Here is a 19,442-nt window from a genome sequence, read left to right as displayed (position 1 = left end):
GCAGAAAAGTAGCTTGGTCATCGCCGCTTCCATTGTCGGGCGAAGCAGCATCCTCCGCAAGTTCAGCTAGCATTTCTTCATAAGCTTCGTCTTCCTCTGGTTGTGATTCAACAAGTCCAAAATTTCTTCTTTCCGAACGGATCCAATCTCTGAAAAGTACTTATTTTTCCAAGCTCTCCCTCATAGACGCTCTATAATCACCGATTTGAAGTCTTGCTTAACTGGAAGCGCTCTCTGATGCCACTGTTGAAGCTTGAATAGTTAAAATGTCTCGATCCATCCTTGAAAGAACCGGAAAGTATTTTTCTTTGTCCTTCCACCATTGCAAAAGATTAAAGGAGCCGTCGGGATTCACTTCCTCAATTTATGCGATAAATAAACTTCAAGCTCATTTAGTTGTGAAAAATCATTACTACTAGAACCAAAAGAACCCCTAAACCCCGCCCAAGCACTAAGTGCTCTTACTCCCGCAGTTCTTTTAAAAGATTGAGAATCAGAAGAAGAAGGAGGTGGAACATTTGGTCTAGCATTATTTAATGCATCTTGATAAGCATTATAAATAGTTTGAGCATTTATTCTAATTGAGGCTATTTATTCTAATTAAGACTTAAGAGTTGGAACGAGTTTACCGAATTGACGAACAACTTGTTAAAAATTGATTATCGTTAAAGACTTGAAGATAACAACCTCAATATTTTTTTACTATTTTTTGGAATAAAGTAAGCAATAGTAGCAAGTATAGAAGAAAATTAGAGAGAGATTGTAATAGATTGATATTGATTTTGTAAGAAAAATAAAAGAATGAGGGGGTATTTATAGTTGAAAATAGAGAAAAAGTGTAATTATAAAAAGTTTGGGTTAAAACAAAGTTGGGAGGGGGGAGGGGTTTAAATGACTATTTTCTAAATAGCCAACGACTATTTTTTAAAGCCCACGGCTATTTTTTTAAATAACCAAACGACTACTTTTTTATTAAAAAAAATATTACCTTAGGGCCCGTTTGGCCCGCCAAGGGACTGGTTCGGTCCGGTCCCGGTCCCTTGGCGGGCCAAACGGTCCCGATCCTAACGGTTTAAAAGCAAAAACCGGCCCACGAGACCAGCCCAAGTCCACCTCTGACGGTCCTACCGGTCCCGGCCCACTTGCCACCCTTAGCCTCAACATTCTCCTTATTTAGAACATTCTCCACAGCTTCTTTCTTTATTTGTTTTTGTGTTTCGATCTCACCCGCTTCCAATAGTGCAAACTTGTTACTAGTTTGCACTTGCACGTCACCAAAGGTCCTTCTCCTTCTTTTCTTTATTTTTTTTAGTTTATTTTGTCTTTTATTTTTTTATTTTTTCGGATTTTGTTGTTAATTTTTACACTTTTTTTTTTCTAATAAAATTATGCACTTTTATTCTTTTTTTTGTAGTTATTTTCTTATTTTTTTAAATATTTTTTATTCTTTTTTATTATTTCAATTAGTAACCCCCTCACCTTTTTTTTTATCTTTAATTTTTTTTTCGTTGTATTTATTATTTTTCTTAATTTTATTCTTTCTACTAAAATCTTTCCGTCCAAAATATTTTTTCACTTGTTTTTTTTCTTTTTTTATTATATTTTTCATCTTAATTTCTTTCGTTATTTTTCAGTAAAATTCTTTCGCATTATCACTTTCTTTCTCTTTTGTTTTATTTATTTTTTAAATAAATAATCGAATCTTAAAATTTGTGTTGGGATTCTTTTTATACATTCACTAATCGATTATGATTATCGAGAGTGCCATCTTACTATTTTTGATTCTTTTAATTTTTTATTTAATATTGTAGATTTGTTTTGTTGCAATTTTCTAAGAAATATTAGATTTTTTAAATAAAACATTTATCACTCTTTTTACCTTTTTTGCTCTTTCTAATAAAATCAGTAATCCTAAAATTTTATATACTAAGCTAATCATGTATATCAATGTGTAGTATCCCAAGAATATTAAGAATATAATCACTCAACAACAATTATTCTATACCAAGAATATTGTGGATGCAATTTAACATACCAGTAATATCATGGTATACTAAGTATACTAATGTTTAGTATACCAATTATATTTTAGTATACCAAGAATCTTGGGTATACCATTTAACATACTCTAACAAAATATACCATCATTCAACACTAATTATGGTATACTAGTGTGTATTATACAAAAAATATTGAGAATACCATAATTTAAAACTAATCATGGTATACCAATGTGTAGTATACTAAGAATATTGGGTATATCATTTAACATACTCAAACAAGGTATACCATGATTCAAAATTAATCATGATATACTAATGTATAGTATATCAAGAATTTTGAGAATACCATAATTCACCACTAATCATGGTATACCAATGTTGTAGTATACCATCATTCAACTTTAATCATGGTATACTGGTATACTATGAAGTATACCAGGAATATTATTAATTTCATTGATATACCAGTAATTACAATATACCATTATACTATAATTCAATTATAATTGTGGTATACGATGCAGTATACCAACAAAATTATGAATACAATCTAACATACTAGTAATCACAATACACCATCATTTAATAGTAATCACAGTATATCACGGTTCAATTGTAACCATGTTATACTGGTGTATTATGCAATATACCATCATTTGATAGTAATATGCTTTGTATCCACAACTCATATTTGGTTTTTCATAAATTTGCATGAAACCCACCTGGATCAGTAAATTTTTTCTTTTTCACTTCATCTTCAAATATAATTATAATTTTTATCTTTGACCAAATATTATTCATATAGTCAAATAACTTTTTCTTTAACTATGATTTAACAAAGTACTTTTAAATATTACTGATTTATGAAAAAATGTTGTTAATAAAAGTTTTATGTAACTCTAAAATAGGTAATCTCTCTAAATTTACAGCACGAAGTTAGATTATTAAGTAAAAATTGCATGGGATGCCCTATTTGGTCGCCCCCTTTTAACTTATACCCGTTTTGTTTTTCTGTTTGCATCCGTACCCATTTTTTTGTTAAAAGCGTTTTAAAAAGACGTTTTTGCCCTTCAGGACTATTGACAAAACTGTAGACTGCAGGACAATACTTCAGCATGTTTTGGCATGAAATTTTAGCAAATGAACTAAATAACTTACGCATGTTTAGTCTGAAATTTTAGCAAATGAACCAAATAACTTCAGCATGTATTAGCAAAAACTCATTAAAAAATTACATATTGCAAGACAAAAACTTAAGCATGTTTAATCTGAAATTTTCGCAAATGAACTAAATAACTTTAGCATGTTTAGTTTGAAATCTTAGCAAATGAACTAAATAACTTAAGTATGTTTAGTTTGAAATTTTAGCAAATGAACTAAATAACTTAAGCATGTTTAGTCTGAAATTTTAGCAAATGAACTAAATAACTTAAGCATGTTTAGTCTGAAATTTTAGCAAATGAACTAAATAGCTTCAGCATGCATTAACAAAAATTCATTAGAAAATTACATATTGCAAGACAAAAACTTAAGCATGTTTAGTCTGAAGTTTTCGAAAATGAACTAAATAACTTCAGCATGTTTAGTCTGAAATTTTAGCAAATGAACTAAATAACTTAAGCATGTTTAGTATGAAGTTTTAGCAAATGAACTAAATAACTTAAGCATGTTTAGTATGAAGATTTAGCAAATGAACTAAATAACTTAAGCATGTTTAGTCTGAAATTTTAGCAAATGAACTAAATAGCTTAAGCATGTTTAGTATGAAGTTTTAGCAAATGAACTAAATAATTTCAGCATGCATTGGCAAAAACTCATTAGAAAATTACATATTGCAAGACAAAAACTTAAGCATGTTTAGTCAGATGTTTTCAAAAATGAACTAAATAATTTCAGCATGTTTAAACTGAAGTTTTAGCAAATGAACTAAATAACTTCAGCATGTTTAGTCTGAAATTTTAGCAAATGAACTAAATAACTTCAGCATGTTTAGACTGAAGTTTTGGATAAAACTCGTGACAAAACTGTTGACTGCATGATAAATAACTTCAGCAGGCATTAACATGAAGTTTTAGGTTCAATGTAAAACAACTTCAGCTGCTACTGTAATTGGCTGAAGTTTTACACCATCTCGCATGCTAATGAATAACTCCTGGTACTGTAAAACAACGTCATCTCCAAATGTTAGCATGCTGCTACGTTTATCAGGGCTTGTTTTACAGTATGCTAATGCGAATGAGGTCATCTCCAAAGTAGCATGCTAATGCTAATACTATCAAGGATGTAATTGTTATATTATTATGGATTTTTTGTCAACTGGCTACCAAATTAATAATTTTTAAAAATAAGGTACATATTAAAATATAACATAAATATAGAGTACCATTGCAAATCTGTAGTTTGGTACTCCAACTGAACTAGTTTATACTACGCAACACTTCGCCTACGCGTTTCGCTCGCGTTTACCTTTCTCTTTTGTAAATATTTCTTTTGTATTCTCTGCAAATTCTGCGTCCGCCCACCGTGTTCTCAAACTCCACCTTATTTCTCTCTCCTCATTTACCCTATTCCGGTTTTTATTAGCTTCCTACCTCTCTCCGAATATACTTGTCAAAAAACATCTTTTCCCTTTAGTTATTTATTAGGGTCTAGGTAATTGTGTAGGATACATTGATGTCAAAAATTCACCTCTTCTTCATTCTTTTATAGTCTTAGGCTTTATGGTTTAATTTGGTGAATTATTTGGGATCAATTTATAATGAAAACATCGGGCAAATTCTTCACGATAGCGCTGGTAGCAGCATGGTATTCATCAAACATTGGGGTTTTATTACTGAACAAGTATTTGCTAAGCAATTATGGTTTCAAATACCCAATTTTCCTCACAATGTGTCATATGACTACTTGCTCTTTATTCAGCTACATAGCCATTGCTTTGATGAAAATTGTTCCAATGCAGACTATAAGATTTAGGGTTCAGTTTATGAAGATCTCTGCTTTGAGCCTCGTCTTCTGTGGCTCTGTGGTTAGTGGCAATATTTCACTTAGGTACTTGCCTGTTTCATTCAATCAGGCTATTGGTGCTACTACGCCATTTTTTACTGCTGTTTTTGCCTATTTGATGACACTGAGGAGGGAATCCTGGTTGACTTATGCTACTCTCCTTCCTGTTGTCGCCGGCGTTATCATTGCGGCGGGGTATGTATTTTTCTTATGCATATTTCGTATAACTCTTAGCTTGAATTATGTCTAATGAATTGGGTCAGCTTAATTTGTTTTTAATCAATTAGAGTTCATAGCTTTGTTCTAGTGGTAAGAGCACGTGAAGTGTGCGTTAGGCAAACCGTGCGCCACTGGCCTATGGGATTTCTCGATTGGTGGTACAATGCTGTGGGCTAGACATGTTACAACAATTGTTGTGAGCAAGGATCAACTTGACAACCTGTGCTTATGGGCTAGACATGTTACCTATTGGATTAGTCGAGATGCATACTAACTGGTCTAGATACCCAAAAAAAAAAAGGAATAGTTAAAATTTGTATGATTTCTTTTGCAATGTAGCCCCCCTCCTTCCACCCTTGTTGTTGGGAGGATGTATTAAGAGAGAGGACCGTTGTGTTTGAGCTATGTGAAGATATAAATCATGTCTACGTTACAACCATCAGATAGCCGGCTTTAAGATGAATGAACTTTTTAAAGATAAATGCTTTGAGTATTATTCCTTTCAGATTTAGTTGAATATTTGGGTAAGAACAAATTTTTGTTGTAGATTAGATTTGTCAATTGCAACCCAATATTTAAGCTTGTGTAAGTTGTGTTAAAGGATGCAGTTGTGAAGCTAGGCTATGGAAAGGGCTCACTAATACTCAAGATGATGAAATTGTATTGGCAATTAGTTTTGGTGGTACAATGCTGTGGGCTAGACATGTTACAACAATTGTTGTGAGCAAGGATCAACTTGACAACCTGTGCTTATGGGCTAGACATGTTACCTATTGGATTAGTCAGATGCATACTAACTGGTCTAGATACCCAAAAAAAAAAGGAATAGTTAAAATTTGTATGATTTCTTTTGCAATGTAGCCCCCCTCCTTCCACCCTTGTTGTTGGGAGGATGTATTAAGAGAGAGGACCGTTGTGTTTGAGCTATGTGAAGATATAAATCATGTCTACGTTATAACCATCAGATAGCCGGCTTTAAGATGAATGAACTTTTTAAAGATAAATGCTTTGAGTATTATTCCTTTCAGATTTAGTTGAATATTTGGGTAAGAACAAATTTTTGTTGTAGATTAGATTTGTCAATTGCAACCCAATATTTAAGCTTGTGTAAGTTGTGTTAAAGGATGCAGCTGTGAAGCTAGGCTATGGAAAGGGCTCACTAATACTCAAGATGATGAAATTGTATTGGTAATTAGTTTTGGTGGTACAATGCTGTGGGCTAGACATGTTACAACAATTGTTGTGAGCAAGGATCAACTTGACAACCTGTGCTTATGGGCTAGACATGTTACCTATTGGATTAGTCAGATGCATACTAACTGGTCTAGATACCCAAAAAAAAAAAGGAATAGTTAAAATTTGTATGATTTCTTTTGCAATGTAGCCCCCCTCCTTCCACCCTTGTTGTTGGGAGGATGTATTAAGAGAGAGGACCGTTGTGTTTGAGCTATGTGAAGATATAAATCATGTCTACGTTATAACCATCAGATAGCCGGCTTTAAGATGAATGAACTTTTTAAAGATAAATGCTTTGAGTATTATTCCTTTCAGATTTAGTTGAATATTTGGGTAAGAACAAATTTTTGTTGTAGATTAGATTTGTCAATTGCAACCCAATATTTAAGCTTGTGTAAGTTGTGTTAAAGGATGCAGCTGTGAAGCTAGGCTATGGAAAGGGCTCACTAATACTCAAGATGATGAAATTGTATTGGCAATTAGTTTTGGTGGTACAATGCTGTGGGAATAAATTCATCTTGCTTCTGATTCATATTTGTATTTCTTTTTAGGGTGAGCCAAGTTTTCACTTATTTGGTTTCATCATGTGTATTGGTGCAACAGCTGCTAGGGCACTCAAATCTGTGCTTCAAGGGATTTTGCTGTCATCGGAAGGGTAACGGTTACATGCATTTAATGTGTTCTATATTTCCGTCAATCTGTTGCCAAATTTTGCACATTTGGACATAGGATAGGATTCTGATATATATTCTGTTTATCAAGGGAGAAGCTGAATTCCATGAACCTTCTACTCTACATGGCTCCTATAGCAGTTGTACTTCTATTACCCGTGACACTAATGATGGAAGAAAATGTAGTTGGTATCACTTTGGCACATGCAAGAGATGATATTACAATCATCTGGTTGTTGCTATTCAATTCAGCCCTTGCATATTTTGTAAACTTGACCAACTTTCTCGTCACTAGTGCTCTGACACTTCAAGTATTCTTTCTTCATTCTCTACTCAAGATACTCACTACATATTTTTATAGTCTTTGATTTTGTCGGAAGAGATGAGTTGTGCTTGTATTGAATTCAGAAATCAGTGGTGTTATCACATAATCCCTATGTTCTTTTATCTATAGTCTGGATATGTTCATGTCTTGATTTTGTAACAAGTCCACAAAGTATGTACAAAATATGAAGATCCTATTTTACTTATTTGAATTTCCTGGCTTTTCCTGCTCTTCATCAAATATATAGCTGTCTTAGTTTGTCATTTGCTTTTCGAGGAAGCACTTTCATTCTTTTCCATTTACTTTTGAGAAAAAGGTTCTGGAAGATGATTTGTCTACATTTAAAAGCTTTTATCCCCCCCCCCCCCCTTTGTTTTTTGAAATGATTTAGTATGCTTGGAAAGTGTATGGATCTCGCCGTCTTTGGTCTACGTGTAAGAACGAATCGCATAATGTATAGGTTAGGAGTGCGTCACGGGTTCGAGCCCTGCTGTAGAAAAACCTGGTATTTAAGTGGAGAAGGATAGAGCGCAGGCCCATCATCCACTGAGTTTCGAACCTTGTGCCACTGCACCTCGAGATTTCTCAGTTATAAAAAAATTGTATGGATCTCCTACTATGCAGTTGCTGGTGCCTGGTAGTCTCAACTTTTACAGCTATGATGTTTTTCAGATATTTCGTATTGATTCTCATCCATCTGTAATCTACACATTATGGATTGATTCTCTATGTTCTGACTTTTGTTGACTGATCTGGACTCTAGTGCGAGTAGTTCATTTTTTAACTCAATGGATATGTGCAACTGTACGGAATTTTCATGTGTCCTGATCCTCATGGAGACCAATGAATTGTATGAGGCTGTTTAATTGTACTTTGGAGAGTTACACAAATAGCTAAGTAAAAATTGAACCTTGTAAGAAGTACAAGGTTTCACTTGAAGTTTAGGGAGGATTATATACGTAGATGTGCTCAAAGCCATACATAGGAGATTTCTTTTAATTTGAGCAGCTGTTTGATGAACAGAAGAACCAAATAAGACGTGCCCCTCTGGTTAGAACATAGATTCCATACGAAAGAACATGATCCCCTTTGATTAGCACATAGGACAGGTTAAGCAAATAAAGTTTGAATTATTCATCAAATTATGGGTTGAGATATGTTGGAAAGAGCAGCCATAATGTGTGTAAGCATACAGTTTGTAATTATTTTTCCTGTTTAAAAATATAGATATCTTATCGCTTGTTATGAAGAAGTGGCATCAAGGCTTAAACTATTATAGAGTATTATAGTTTTCGTTCCGAATCTGGGTGTCCATGTTGGACTTTGATCTAAGCCAAAAATGGTTATTGGTTAATAGTAATTGGGGAAACATAAGTTATATTGTCGTGTTGCTTGTATTGCCTTTTGTGGTTATGTAGTATGTTGTCTTGGGAAGTAGACATTACTATGGTATAGATGGAAGAGTTGAAAGTTGATTTACAGAGGGTTTAACATTATTGTACAATCACTTACACTTTTGGAGATGGAGAGGTTTTTCATTTATGGTGAGGAGATAGGTTATAGTAACTCCTTGAGTTGTAGTCTACTTATAGTATGTTCCCTCTATTTTTATGTGTTCCTTTTGTTCTTTCATTGGCCTTTTGATGCATATTGCTTTACATTTTTTTTTTGGGGTGGTTTGAGTGAGGAGAGATGATATCTCTTCTGTTGTTGCTGTTTTCTTTAACAAGCTCTCTTGCCTTTACAGGTCCTGGGAAATGCAAAAGGAGCTGTAGCTGTTGTTGTCTCCATCTTAATATTTAGAAATCCGGTATCAGTAACGGGAATGCTTGGCTATACATTCACAGTTTTTGGGGTCATACTGTATAGTGAAGTAAAGAAACACAGTAAATGAACTATGGACATGGAAATTCCACTGTGACTTGTGATTAGAATTGATTGTTGTTCAAGGGGAGATTCAGCCTTCAAGAGGCAAGTCAGATCATGCTCTTGTTGATGGGATCTTGGATTTTTCCAGGAAACGGGCTTCCATCTGTATCGGACAAGAGCCACAATATATCATATAATAGAAAATCGTAACAAGTAACATGATTTGTCTATCCATTCTCTACCCTACATGAGGTTATAGAGAGAAAGATCTTTATTTTTGCAGGAAATATTGTACAATTAAGACCGCAATATGTTATACTACAGTGTTCTTATTGATTTGTCAGACAAAAGGAACTGAAAGTTACAGATCTGCAAATGACTTGTACAAATCCAGATTTGGTTTAGCTGCATTGAAATTGTTTACCCTAAAATTCGAGTAACAATTAAACTTATTTAGTGGTTTTAAGGATACGTGATTTAATCCAATACCAATTGATAAACAAGGAATTGAATAGATAATCTGAATAATAAAATAAATCAAACCATTGTTCTAGCAGTGCTTTCGACCTCGATTCGAGATGGTCTCGAGGTTGGGTAACAAGAACAGTAAAGAACAGAAAATTAACAATGATGAACAGTAATGGATAGTAAGTGAAATAGAGAGCAGCGTTTGTGTATATTCTTATCAGTCAAAAAATCTCCCTTACAAATGAATGAGGTCCCTCTTTATATAGTAGAGAAATCCTAAATAAGGTACAATTCTAATAACGGAAACAAAATCCCTTGATTCGATCTGTTCCAGGATTTTCGTCGAGATCTTCGATCGGTTGCTAATATCTCACAATTCCGTTATTATGTTCGATCTCGATCTTCAGTGAGCACTTCGATCTTCATGCTCCATACTCTGCCATTGAGTTCGAGCCTGGTCTATTACGAGCTTACTTTCGAGGCAGCTCTTCGTGCCTACGAAATCGGACATGCCCGATTTTGACCGTATACATCGTCCCCACATTTCTTGGAATAAAATGATAAGAAACGGTTTGACCCTCGATTTTCTGAAACCTCGATCATGACGTCGTCCTCATGACGTAAGCGACGGATGTGACCGAAACGTCCCGTCGGTTCAGTTCCACAAATCATTAATGCATGTTAGTTAGTGGTCGCCACTAGCGCTACCGAACCATCGCCGTGAGCCTATAAATACCCGCTCCTTCATTGAATCAAACTTTACTTTTGCTCTAATCAAACCTCTAAGTCTTGTCACTCTTTTCGTCTCCTCCTTTTCGTCGTCTGTAGAGCCACCTTCGTTAGCACCGAAACCACCAGCTTTTCATCTTCCTTCGCTTTTCTTTTACTTATACCAATGGCAAAAACCTCAAAAACCGTACCGCAGAAGGAGAAAGCTTCTTGCTCCTCTTCCTGGCCGTCCGGCGATAAGGCACCGGTGGAGCCGCTTCCCCACGAGTACGTTCCCGGCCCGTGTACTCTAAAATTAGACTTCCAGGTCGAAAACCCTTCATCGATCCCAGGCCGATGCGAGCATGTGTGGATGTACATGTGCTCGATAATGAAGAGCCACCTCGAGGCCATGAAGAGGGATTGCAACTGGGGTCCCGAGGTCGTGGTGCAAATTCCTGCTCCCGAAGAGAGCATCACCGCTTATGTGGAGGGGTTCCTAAGTGTTTACACTTACCCCTTCACATTGGATCCCCTCGACCCAGTGATTATTGATCTCTGTAAACGATATCAGGTCACCCTCGGCCAAATCCACCCTTCTCTATGGCGCATAGTAATCATGTTGTGCTTCTTTTCTAGCAAGGCCGAGAGGCTGGAGTTTACTTTAAATCACCTCATGCGGTTGTACCGGCCTCGAATCTATCGAGGACTAATCAGGCTCCAACACTGGGCAACGAAGGCCTTATTCTCGAGCATCGACGATGACAAGGATCGGGGTTGGATGAGCCATTTTATACGGGTGAGGACCCGCGACATTATCCCGGAGGAGAAGATGCCGTTCCCTAAGGAGTGGAACTTCAACCGTAAGTGATCTTTTAAACTTTGTTCTTCGTACCTTCTTCGACTTCGCCTAATATCCCCTTTCGACATGCAACTATTCCTTAGATGCCTCAAGCGGTGCCTGACCTCGAAGATTGGGTTCGAAAGTTAGCCTTATCTTCCACTTATGCCGAACGCGCATGGCGTGATTTGGCAAGGGGCAGATGGGAGGCCAAGAACCACGGTAAGGATCTCATTTTTCATGTTCTGAAAGACTTTTTGTACTTCATTCATCACTAATTTTCTTTCATGCAGGCCTGACCAAGTATGCCATTTTGAGGCCCTCGAGTGGCGAGGAAGAAACCAAGTCCCCGGTTCCGAAGCCGGGGAAAGACAAGAAGCGAAAGAGTGCCTCGCAGTCCGAGGACCCCTAGCTCAAACCTCGAAGGGTGAGGAGGAAAGTAATCGCTCTCATGATGGACTCGGTCCAAAAACTGAGAGACGAAGAAGAGGAAGAAAAGGAAAATTCCTCGGCACTGACGGTCCGACCCAGGAAAGCCGTCGAGGTCACCAAACCTTCTGAGTCGACGACGGCTGCTAAAATCAAGCCTCGTGTCGAGGAGGCTTCCAAAAAGAAATCGGGTGAGGATCCCGAATCATCAGAGGTCGAGATTGTTTCTCGGCCATCTGCAACTACATCGGGCGGGGCCGGTTCTGAGACCCCGAAGATCCATCAGAGCATCCCGAGCGACTTGCTCGGGACCATGACAGCAGGTCACTTGCCTTCTCTTCCGACTTTTTCTGAGGAGGCACTAAGGGAGGCTCGAGAGTTGAAGACCCCTGATATAGGCGGAGGCTCTAGTGTAGGGGATCCCTTTCGGGATTTCTTTACTGGAGTCGATGATGCCTCTGATATCAGTGATGCTTCTATTCTTTTAGAAGAGGCCTAACGTCTCTTATCTCGGGTAAGAATCAATTACTGCACTTCTTTCCTTTACTATTTTTTCTCTAAATCTGACTTGTGTTTTCCTTTTTCTTTTTCTATTTGTGTACAGGCCTTCGACAAGTTTCGAGCTGACCATAGCCAGTATGAAATCGAGCTCCAAAAGGTCTCAGAGGAGAGGAACGCTCTTAAGCATCTTTGTGGCCAAAAGGACGAAACTATAAAGGACCTTCAAGCGGATTTGGCCAAGGCTCGTGAGGAAGAGGCCGAGCTAGATAAGCAGGTAACCATCCGAACTCGACCCAACTGCGGAGGCTAATACTTCACTATCTCAGCTGCAACAAAAGGTCAAAAGGATCGAGCTACTTCGGGGAGAAGTCGATCAGATCAAGGCTGATTGTGATCGGTGGAAGGAGAATATGGACCGCCTGGCTGCGGAAAAAAGAACTACCTTGACCAAACTGTCATCAGCCGAGGTTCAACTTCGGGGCATCAAAGAGAAAAGTTCGGTCCAAGCCAAGAGGATCGAGGAGCTTAAAATCGGGCTTGCTGAGGCCAAGGTGGAGATCGAGAAGACCAAGGTCATGGCGGACAAGTCCATTGCCATGTACCGGGCCGATGCCAAGGCTGCTCAAATGTAGCTAAGGGAGGCTTCTGATCGAGAGCGATGGATCATTGACTCGGCAAAGTTTCAATCCCGGAGGAAAACCCTCAAGGAAATCCATGCTCGAGGTTTTGACCTCTCCGAGGAGATAGCCCGAGCCAAGGTGCTTGAAGCTGAAGCCAGGCAGCTTGTCTCCTTCGATGACGAAGACGATGATGAAGAAGGCAGTCGAGGCGGATCCGATGAGGGGCCTGAAGGAGAAGTTGCTCCCGGAGAAGAGGTCGAAACCGTCCGTAGTTAGGACTTAGTTTCTCTTTTTATAAGACCTTGATCGGTCTCTTGTACATAACCTTTTTTATTTATATAATAGAAAAACTTCTTTTGAATGTCTTCTTAGTTTATGTTCAAACATGTTTTATGCTTTTGCCTTGTGAAAATTTTATTGTTGCAGCCTCTGTAATCGAGTGAACACTAGCTCGAACTTAAAACAAACCCTTAGGGTTTTTAGACACGCAAGTGCGAGTCCCCGAGCTCAATAATATGTTCGAGATTTTGGATGGCTTGATCGATGCCATGACTGCACTGTTTTTATAACTAAGTTCGAGTAAGTTTCGAACTTAGAATAGAACAAACCCTTAGGTTTTTTATCAAATAATGGGTAATTTTCGAACTTACAGTAACATATCCCTTAAGGTTTTTTGGCGGATCTTTGAGCTAAATTCACGTCAGCTTTATTTGAACTCGGAATAGTGGAACCCTTAGGTCCGAGTTGAGTGAGAACAAGGTCTCGAACTCTAAATGTATTGGCCCTTAGGTCCTTTTAGGTTGGGCCCATATGGCCTCTAAAAGATGGCTATTATTTCCCCCTTTCGGCTTAAAAGACTTAGTAAAAATTTCTTTATGCCTTAGCATGTATTTTTTACCCATTGGGTTTTTTGAAGGTCCGATGTCGGTTGAAACCTTTTTGCTTTGTGTGCCTTAGCACGTTTGTGTTAAGATAATTTGATACCTCTTAAGGTTTTTCGAGGGCTGTTTTTATCGAAGCCCTTTTGATTAGTTGCCGAGGGTAGCCTTTTAACCGTTTTTTCAAAGAATTTGAAGGCCTATCGTTATTGCGGAATTCGGACGTCTCCGAGCCGCGTTATTTAGGGCGTAGCCTTTAGTTTGGCCGTAGCCTTCGGGTATGTATTTTGGCCGTAGCCTTTAGTTTGGTCGTAGCCTTCGGGTATGCCTCTTGGACTTATTTCCCAATAACATTTCGAATTTGTTTGAAATGTCAGTCCCCGAGAACGGTGGCCTTGGCCTATAGATCGAGGGGTGCCTCTTTGAGCTCTTATGAATTTGAGTTTAGATAAGTCGAATATGCCTATCATCGATGGCAGTCCCCGAGCCTTGCCGAAGATACTCAATGAACTCATTCCTCCAGTCCCAGACATGAGGTTTGTATAGTAGAGAATTTTCTCCGAGACACAAAATGTTTAATGAAGAGAGAATGCTTCTTTGAATAATTTATACATGCGCACATGTTTTGCCATCGGGGCTCGATTAATCTATATGGACACAGTTTACTTGACCGTTTGGCCCATTACAAAGCTTCCCTATCGAGGCCCTTTGATATGAAATACTATTCTCGAGAATACAACATCTGAGGGTAATGCCCTCCAGTATTCGAGATTGATTGCAAAGAAGCCTTGGATACTATTGAATTGTCCTCAGGTAACACATAATTGTTGCCTCGCCGGAAAAACCCAGTTGGGATAAAAATCGATCTAAGGGAAAAAGAGTGCAACGCGTACTTTAAAACCTGAGGTCTCGATGCCTTTGGTCGGACTCCTGCAATGAGTTAGCATCGAATATATATAAACGAATGAAAGGAGAAAGTCATACCTTAACAGTAATATCATTTGAGAAGTGATATGTTCCAGTTGTTTGGCAGTGGTTCGCCGTCCATCGTTCCGAGTTTATAAGACCCTTTTTCGACTATATCGAGGACTTAATAGGGTCCTTCCCAATTCGGGCCGAGCTTCCCTTCATTAGGATCTCGAGTGTTGATGGTGACCTACCTTAAGACTAAGTCCCTGACCTTGAAGTGGCGAAGGTTGGTTCTTCTATTGTAGTACCTTTCGATTCGTTGCTTTTGTGCAGCCATTCGAACGAGTGCCGCTTCTCGTTTTTCATCTAATAATTTGAGGCTAGTATTCTTAGCCTCGTGGTTCGATTCTTCCGATGCATGTCGAAACCTTGCGCTAGGTTCTCCGACTTTGACTGGAATTAAGGCTTCGGAGCCATACACTAAGGAAAATGGAGTTGCCCCTGTACTGGACTTCGATGTTGTCCGATATGCCCAAAGGACTTCGGGCATAATTTCTCTCCATTTCCCTTTAGCTTCGTTCAACCTTTTCTTCAGGTTTTGGATGATAGTCTTGTTCGTCGAATTCGGCCTGTCCGTTCCCACTAGGGTGATACGGTGTTGACAATATCCTTTTTATTTTATGGTCTTCGAGAAATTTCGTCACTTTACTGTCGATAAATTGTTTACCATTGTCGCATACTATTTCTGCGAGTATGCCAGATCGACACACGATGTGATCCCAGATGAAGTCTATAACCTCTTTTTCTCTCACTTTCTCGAACGCCTTTGCTTTAACCCATTTAGAGAAATAGTCAGTCATAAATAAAATAAACTTAGCTTTACCTAGGGCCGATGGAAGAGGGCCGATGATATCCATCCCCCATTTCATGAATGGCCATGAAGATAGGACTGAATGAAGTTGTTCTCCGGGCTGATGGATCATCGGTGAAAACCTTTGACATTTATCACATTTTCGAACAAACTCCTTAGTATCTTTTTCCATGCTATCCCAGTAGTATTCTGCTCTAATGATTTTGTGAATCAGTGATTCAGCGCCGGAGTGGTTCCCATAAGTGCCTTCATGGACCTCTCGTAAAACATAATCCGTGCCTCCTGGTCCTAAGCACACTGCCAATGGTCCATCGAATGTTCTTATGTATAATGTTCCATCTTCAGCCAATGTGAATCGAGCAGCTTTGGTTCGTAGGGTCCTTGACTCTTTAGGGTCCGATGGGAGCTTTCCATTCTTCAGGTATTCAATATATTTATTCCTCCAATCCCAGGTTAAGCATGTAGAGTTTATCTCGGCATGACCTTCCTCGATCACAGATCTCGAGAGTTGAACGACAGTCCCCGAACTGATCTCATCTTCCTCGACCGATGACCCCAAGTTTGCAAGTGCACCGGCCTCACTGTTTTGTTCTCGAGGTACATGCTGTAAAGTCCATTCCTTGAAACGATGCAAAGTTACCTGCAACTTGTCCAAATACCTTTTCATTCTATCCTCTCGAACTTCGAAGGTTTTGTTTACATGGTTCACCACCAGTAAAGAGTCACACTTGGATTCAATGACTTCTGCCCCTAAGCTTTTAGCTAGCTCGAGACCTGCAATCATGGCCTCGTACTCAGCCTCTTTGTTAGTCAACCTAGAAGTTTTGATAGATTGCCTAATAGTGCTACCCGTGGGCGGCTTCAATACGATGCCTAGCCCGTACCCCTTCACATTTGAAGCACCATCTGTGAAAAGGGTCCATATCCCCGATGATGTACCCGATTTGAGTTCCTTCTCAACTTTGGGTACGGGGGTTGGTACGCAACCCCCGTACCTTGTTTATCTTTGATGCTTGACCTTTCCGAGGTTGATAGTGTCGATATCGGTGTTACTTCATCGACTGTAAATATTTCCTTTGCATTCCTTGCTCTTCTCGAACTAGGACACCACTTACCGCAATTTCCGATACTGCCAAGTACAAGTAAAGTTTCTCATCTGCCTTTGGAGTGTGAAGCAGTGGTGGCCTCGATAGGTATCGCTTCAACTCTTCCAGTGCCTGTTGGCATTTCGGGGTCCAGGCGAAATCGTTCTTCTTTTTGAGTAAAGAGAAAAATATGTGACTTCGATCTGATGACCTCGAAATGAATCGACCTAAGGAAGCTATTTGTCTAGTTAGCCTCTGTACGGCTTTTACACTATCCATGACGGTGATGTCTTCGATGGTCTTGATTTTATCGGGGTTGATCTCGATCCCCCGATTTAATACCATGAAGCCAAGGAACTTGCCCGAACCAACCCCGAAAGCACAATTCTCGGGGTTGAGCTTCATGTTGTATTTCCTTAAAATCTCGAACGTTTCCTGCAAATGAGCCAAATGGTCCTCTGCGCACAGGGACTTAACTAGCATGTCATCAATATAAACCTCCATTGATTTACCTATTTGTTCTTCGAACATTTTATTGACTAGGGGTTAGTAAGTAGCTCATGCATATTTTTAGCCCGAAGGGCATTACATTATAACAATATGTTCCATACTTGGTGATAAATGAAGTCTTTTCTTGGTCTTCCGGGTTCATTTGAATTTGATTGTACCCGGAATAGGCATCGAGTAAAGTAAGGATCTCGTGGCCGGCCGTGGCATCGATCATGCGATCGATGTTAGGAAGTGGAAAAGAATCTTTGGGGCACGCCTTGTTTAAATCCTTATAAGCTACACACATTCTAAGTTTATCCCCTTTTTAAGGTCTACAATTACATTGGCTAACCATTCGGGATATTTCACCTCTCGAATGGATCCTATTTTGAGAAGTTTAGTTACCTCGTCCTTTATGAATGCGTGCTTTACTTCGGACTGGGGTCTTCTCTTTTGCTTCACCGGTTTGAATCTAGGGTCCAGGCTTAGCCGATGTGCCATTACCTCCGGTGGAATCCCTGTCATGTCTAAATGGGACCAAGCAAAACAATCTATGTTATTAACAAGAAATTGAATAAAATTTTTCCTGAGTTCGGGGGTTAATCCCGTTCCCAGGTATACCATTTGCTCGGGCAGGTACTCGATCAATATAACCTGTTCCAGCTCTTCGACCGTTGATTTGGTGGCGTCAGTAACTTCGGGAACAACAAAAGTTCGAGGGGTCAGAAAATCCTCTTCTTCTTCTATCTCCCGCTTCCCCGATTCGGTCGAGGCTGGTGGCTATGATTGCTATTTGACTTCCTGTTTATCTTTGATGCTCGACCTTTACGAGGTTGATAGTGTCGATATCGGTGTTACTTCATCGACTGTAAATATTTCCTTTGCAGCATACTGCTCCCCGTATACTATTTTTACACCGTCTGATGTCGGAAATTTTATCATTTGGTGGAGAGTCGAAGGGACTGGTCTCATATTGTGGATCCAAAGCCTTCCGAGTAGGGCATTGTACCTCATGTCGTCCTCGATCACGTGGAACTTAGTATCTTGAATGGTTCCAGCCACGCTCACCGGTAGAATAATCTCTCATTTAGTTGTTTCACTAGCCATATTGAAGCCGTTTAGGACCCGAGCTGCGGGCACGATTTCATTTTGTAGGCCGAGCTGCTCCACGACCCTCGATCGGATGATATTCGTTGAGCTACCAGGATCCACTAAAACACGCTTAACTTGAACTTTATTTAATAATATAGAAATTACCAGAGCATCGTTGCGGGGCTGAGAAACGCCTTCTGCTTCTTCATCATTGAATGATAAAGTACTTTTGGGGACATAATCTCGGGTTCGTTTTTCCTTAGTAATTGATACCTTAGTGCGTTTGAATATGGGCCCCTGTGGAATGTCGACCCCACCGACGATCATATGAATGACATGTTAGGGTTCCTCCTATTCATTTTCCTGTTGGCATCTCTTTCTCTGAAATGATTCTTGGCTCGATTGCTGAGGAACTCTCGAAGGTGGATCTCATTGAATAGATGGGCTACCTCCTCCCTTAATTGCCTGCAATCCTCGGTTTTGTGACCATGCGTGCCATGATACTTGCATATCAAATTTGGGTTTCTTTGAGAAGGATCAGTTTGTATGGGTGTGGGCCACCTAGTATCTTTGATCCTTCCAATTGCCGATACAATGCCTGATGCATCAATGCTAAAGTTATATTTCGATAACTGAGGTGCTTCTGTGGGATCAACGTACTTGTCAAAACCACTCTTGCTCATATGTCCCCGAGAATTCTGTCCTCGATCACTTCTCCGATCGTTCTGGGCGGAATTGCATCCTGAACCATTATCCTTATTGTTCCTTCGATCTGTGGTATATGGTTGATATCGGTCTCTGTTCGACCTTGGCTCCCTGTCGACGTCCCTCCGGTTTTTAACTGCCGACCTGTTTGGGTGTGCTGAACTGGAAGTGGCTCCCAATTGATCGTCCTCGACCCTGATCTTCGATTGGTATCGATTGTGCACATCTGCCCAAGTTACAGATGGATATTCGATCAAATTTTGTTTCAACTGACGTGATGCTATCTAACTCCGCTCGTTCAACCCTTGGGTGAAAGCTTGAACGGCCCAATTGTCTATGACCGGTGGCAACTCCATGCGTTCCATTTGAAATCGGGACACGAACTCGCTCAGCATTTCATTATCCCTTTGTCTTACCTTGAAAAGGTCCGATTTCCTCGTTGCGACCTTTATGGCCCCGACATGTGCCTTTACAAAAGAATCTGCTAACATGGTAAATGAGTCGATGGAATTTGGTGGCA

At 39.3% G+C, this 19,442-nt stretch overlaps 1 protein-coding gene across 3 annotated transcripts; it reads left to right on the top strand.

Moving 5' to 3' along the window:
- Window positions 1-4,429: 4,429 nt before the first annotated feature.
- On the top strand, window positions 4,430-9,702 carry LOC107787654 (putative sugar phosphate/phosphate translocator At3g11320). 3 transcript variants are annotated; one of them, XM_075228037.1, is made up of 3 exons: window positions 4,430-5,201; window positions 7,013-7,116; window positions 9,205-9,702. In XM_075228037.1, the coding sequence occupies exons 1-3, from the start codon at window positions 4,762-4,764 to the stop codon at window positions 9,258-9,260; spliced, it is 600 nt and encodes a 199-aa protein (XP_075084138.1). In that variant the 5' UTR covers window positions 4,430-4,761; the 3' UTR covers window positions 9,261-9,702. The 3 variants fall into 3 exon arrangements, with proteins under 3 accessions (XP_075084138.1, XP_075084139.1, XP_075084140.1); XM_075228038.1 differs by having other exon boundaries at window positions 7,224-9,702; XM_075228039.1 differs by lacking the exon at window positions 7,013-7,116 and having other exon boundaries at window positions 4,434-5,201.
- Window positions 9,703-19,442: the final 9,740 nt, after the last annotated feature.

The sequence above is a fragment of the Nicotiana tabacum genome, chromosome 13 (assembly GCF_000715075.1).
Source record: "Nicotiana tabacum cultivar K326 chromosome 13, ASM71507v2, whole genome shotgun sequence".
In the NCBI taxonomy this organism is placed as follows: Eukaryota; Viridiplantae; Streptophyta; class Magnoliopsida; order Solanales; family Solanaceae; genus Nicotiana; species Nicotiana tabacum.
Note: the sequence above shows the minus strand (reverse complement) of the source record. Positions and strands in the feature narration are given on the sequence as shown.

Coding starts and splice junctions, on each gene's coding strand:
- LOC107787654 (XM_075228037.1), top strand. CDS start 4,762: ATGAAAACATCGGGCAAATTCTTCACGATAGCGCTGGTAGCAGCATGG. Junction 5,202..7,012: donor GGCGTTATCATTGCGGCGGG/GTATGTATTTTT, acceptor ATTTCTTTTTAG/GGTGAGCCAAGTTTTCACTT. Junction 7,117..9,204: donor ATTTTGCTGTCATCGGAAGG/GTAACGGTTACA, acceptor TTGCCTTTACAG/GTCCTGGGAAATGCAAAAGG.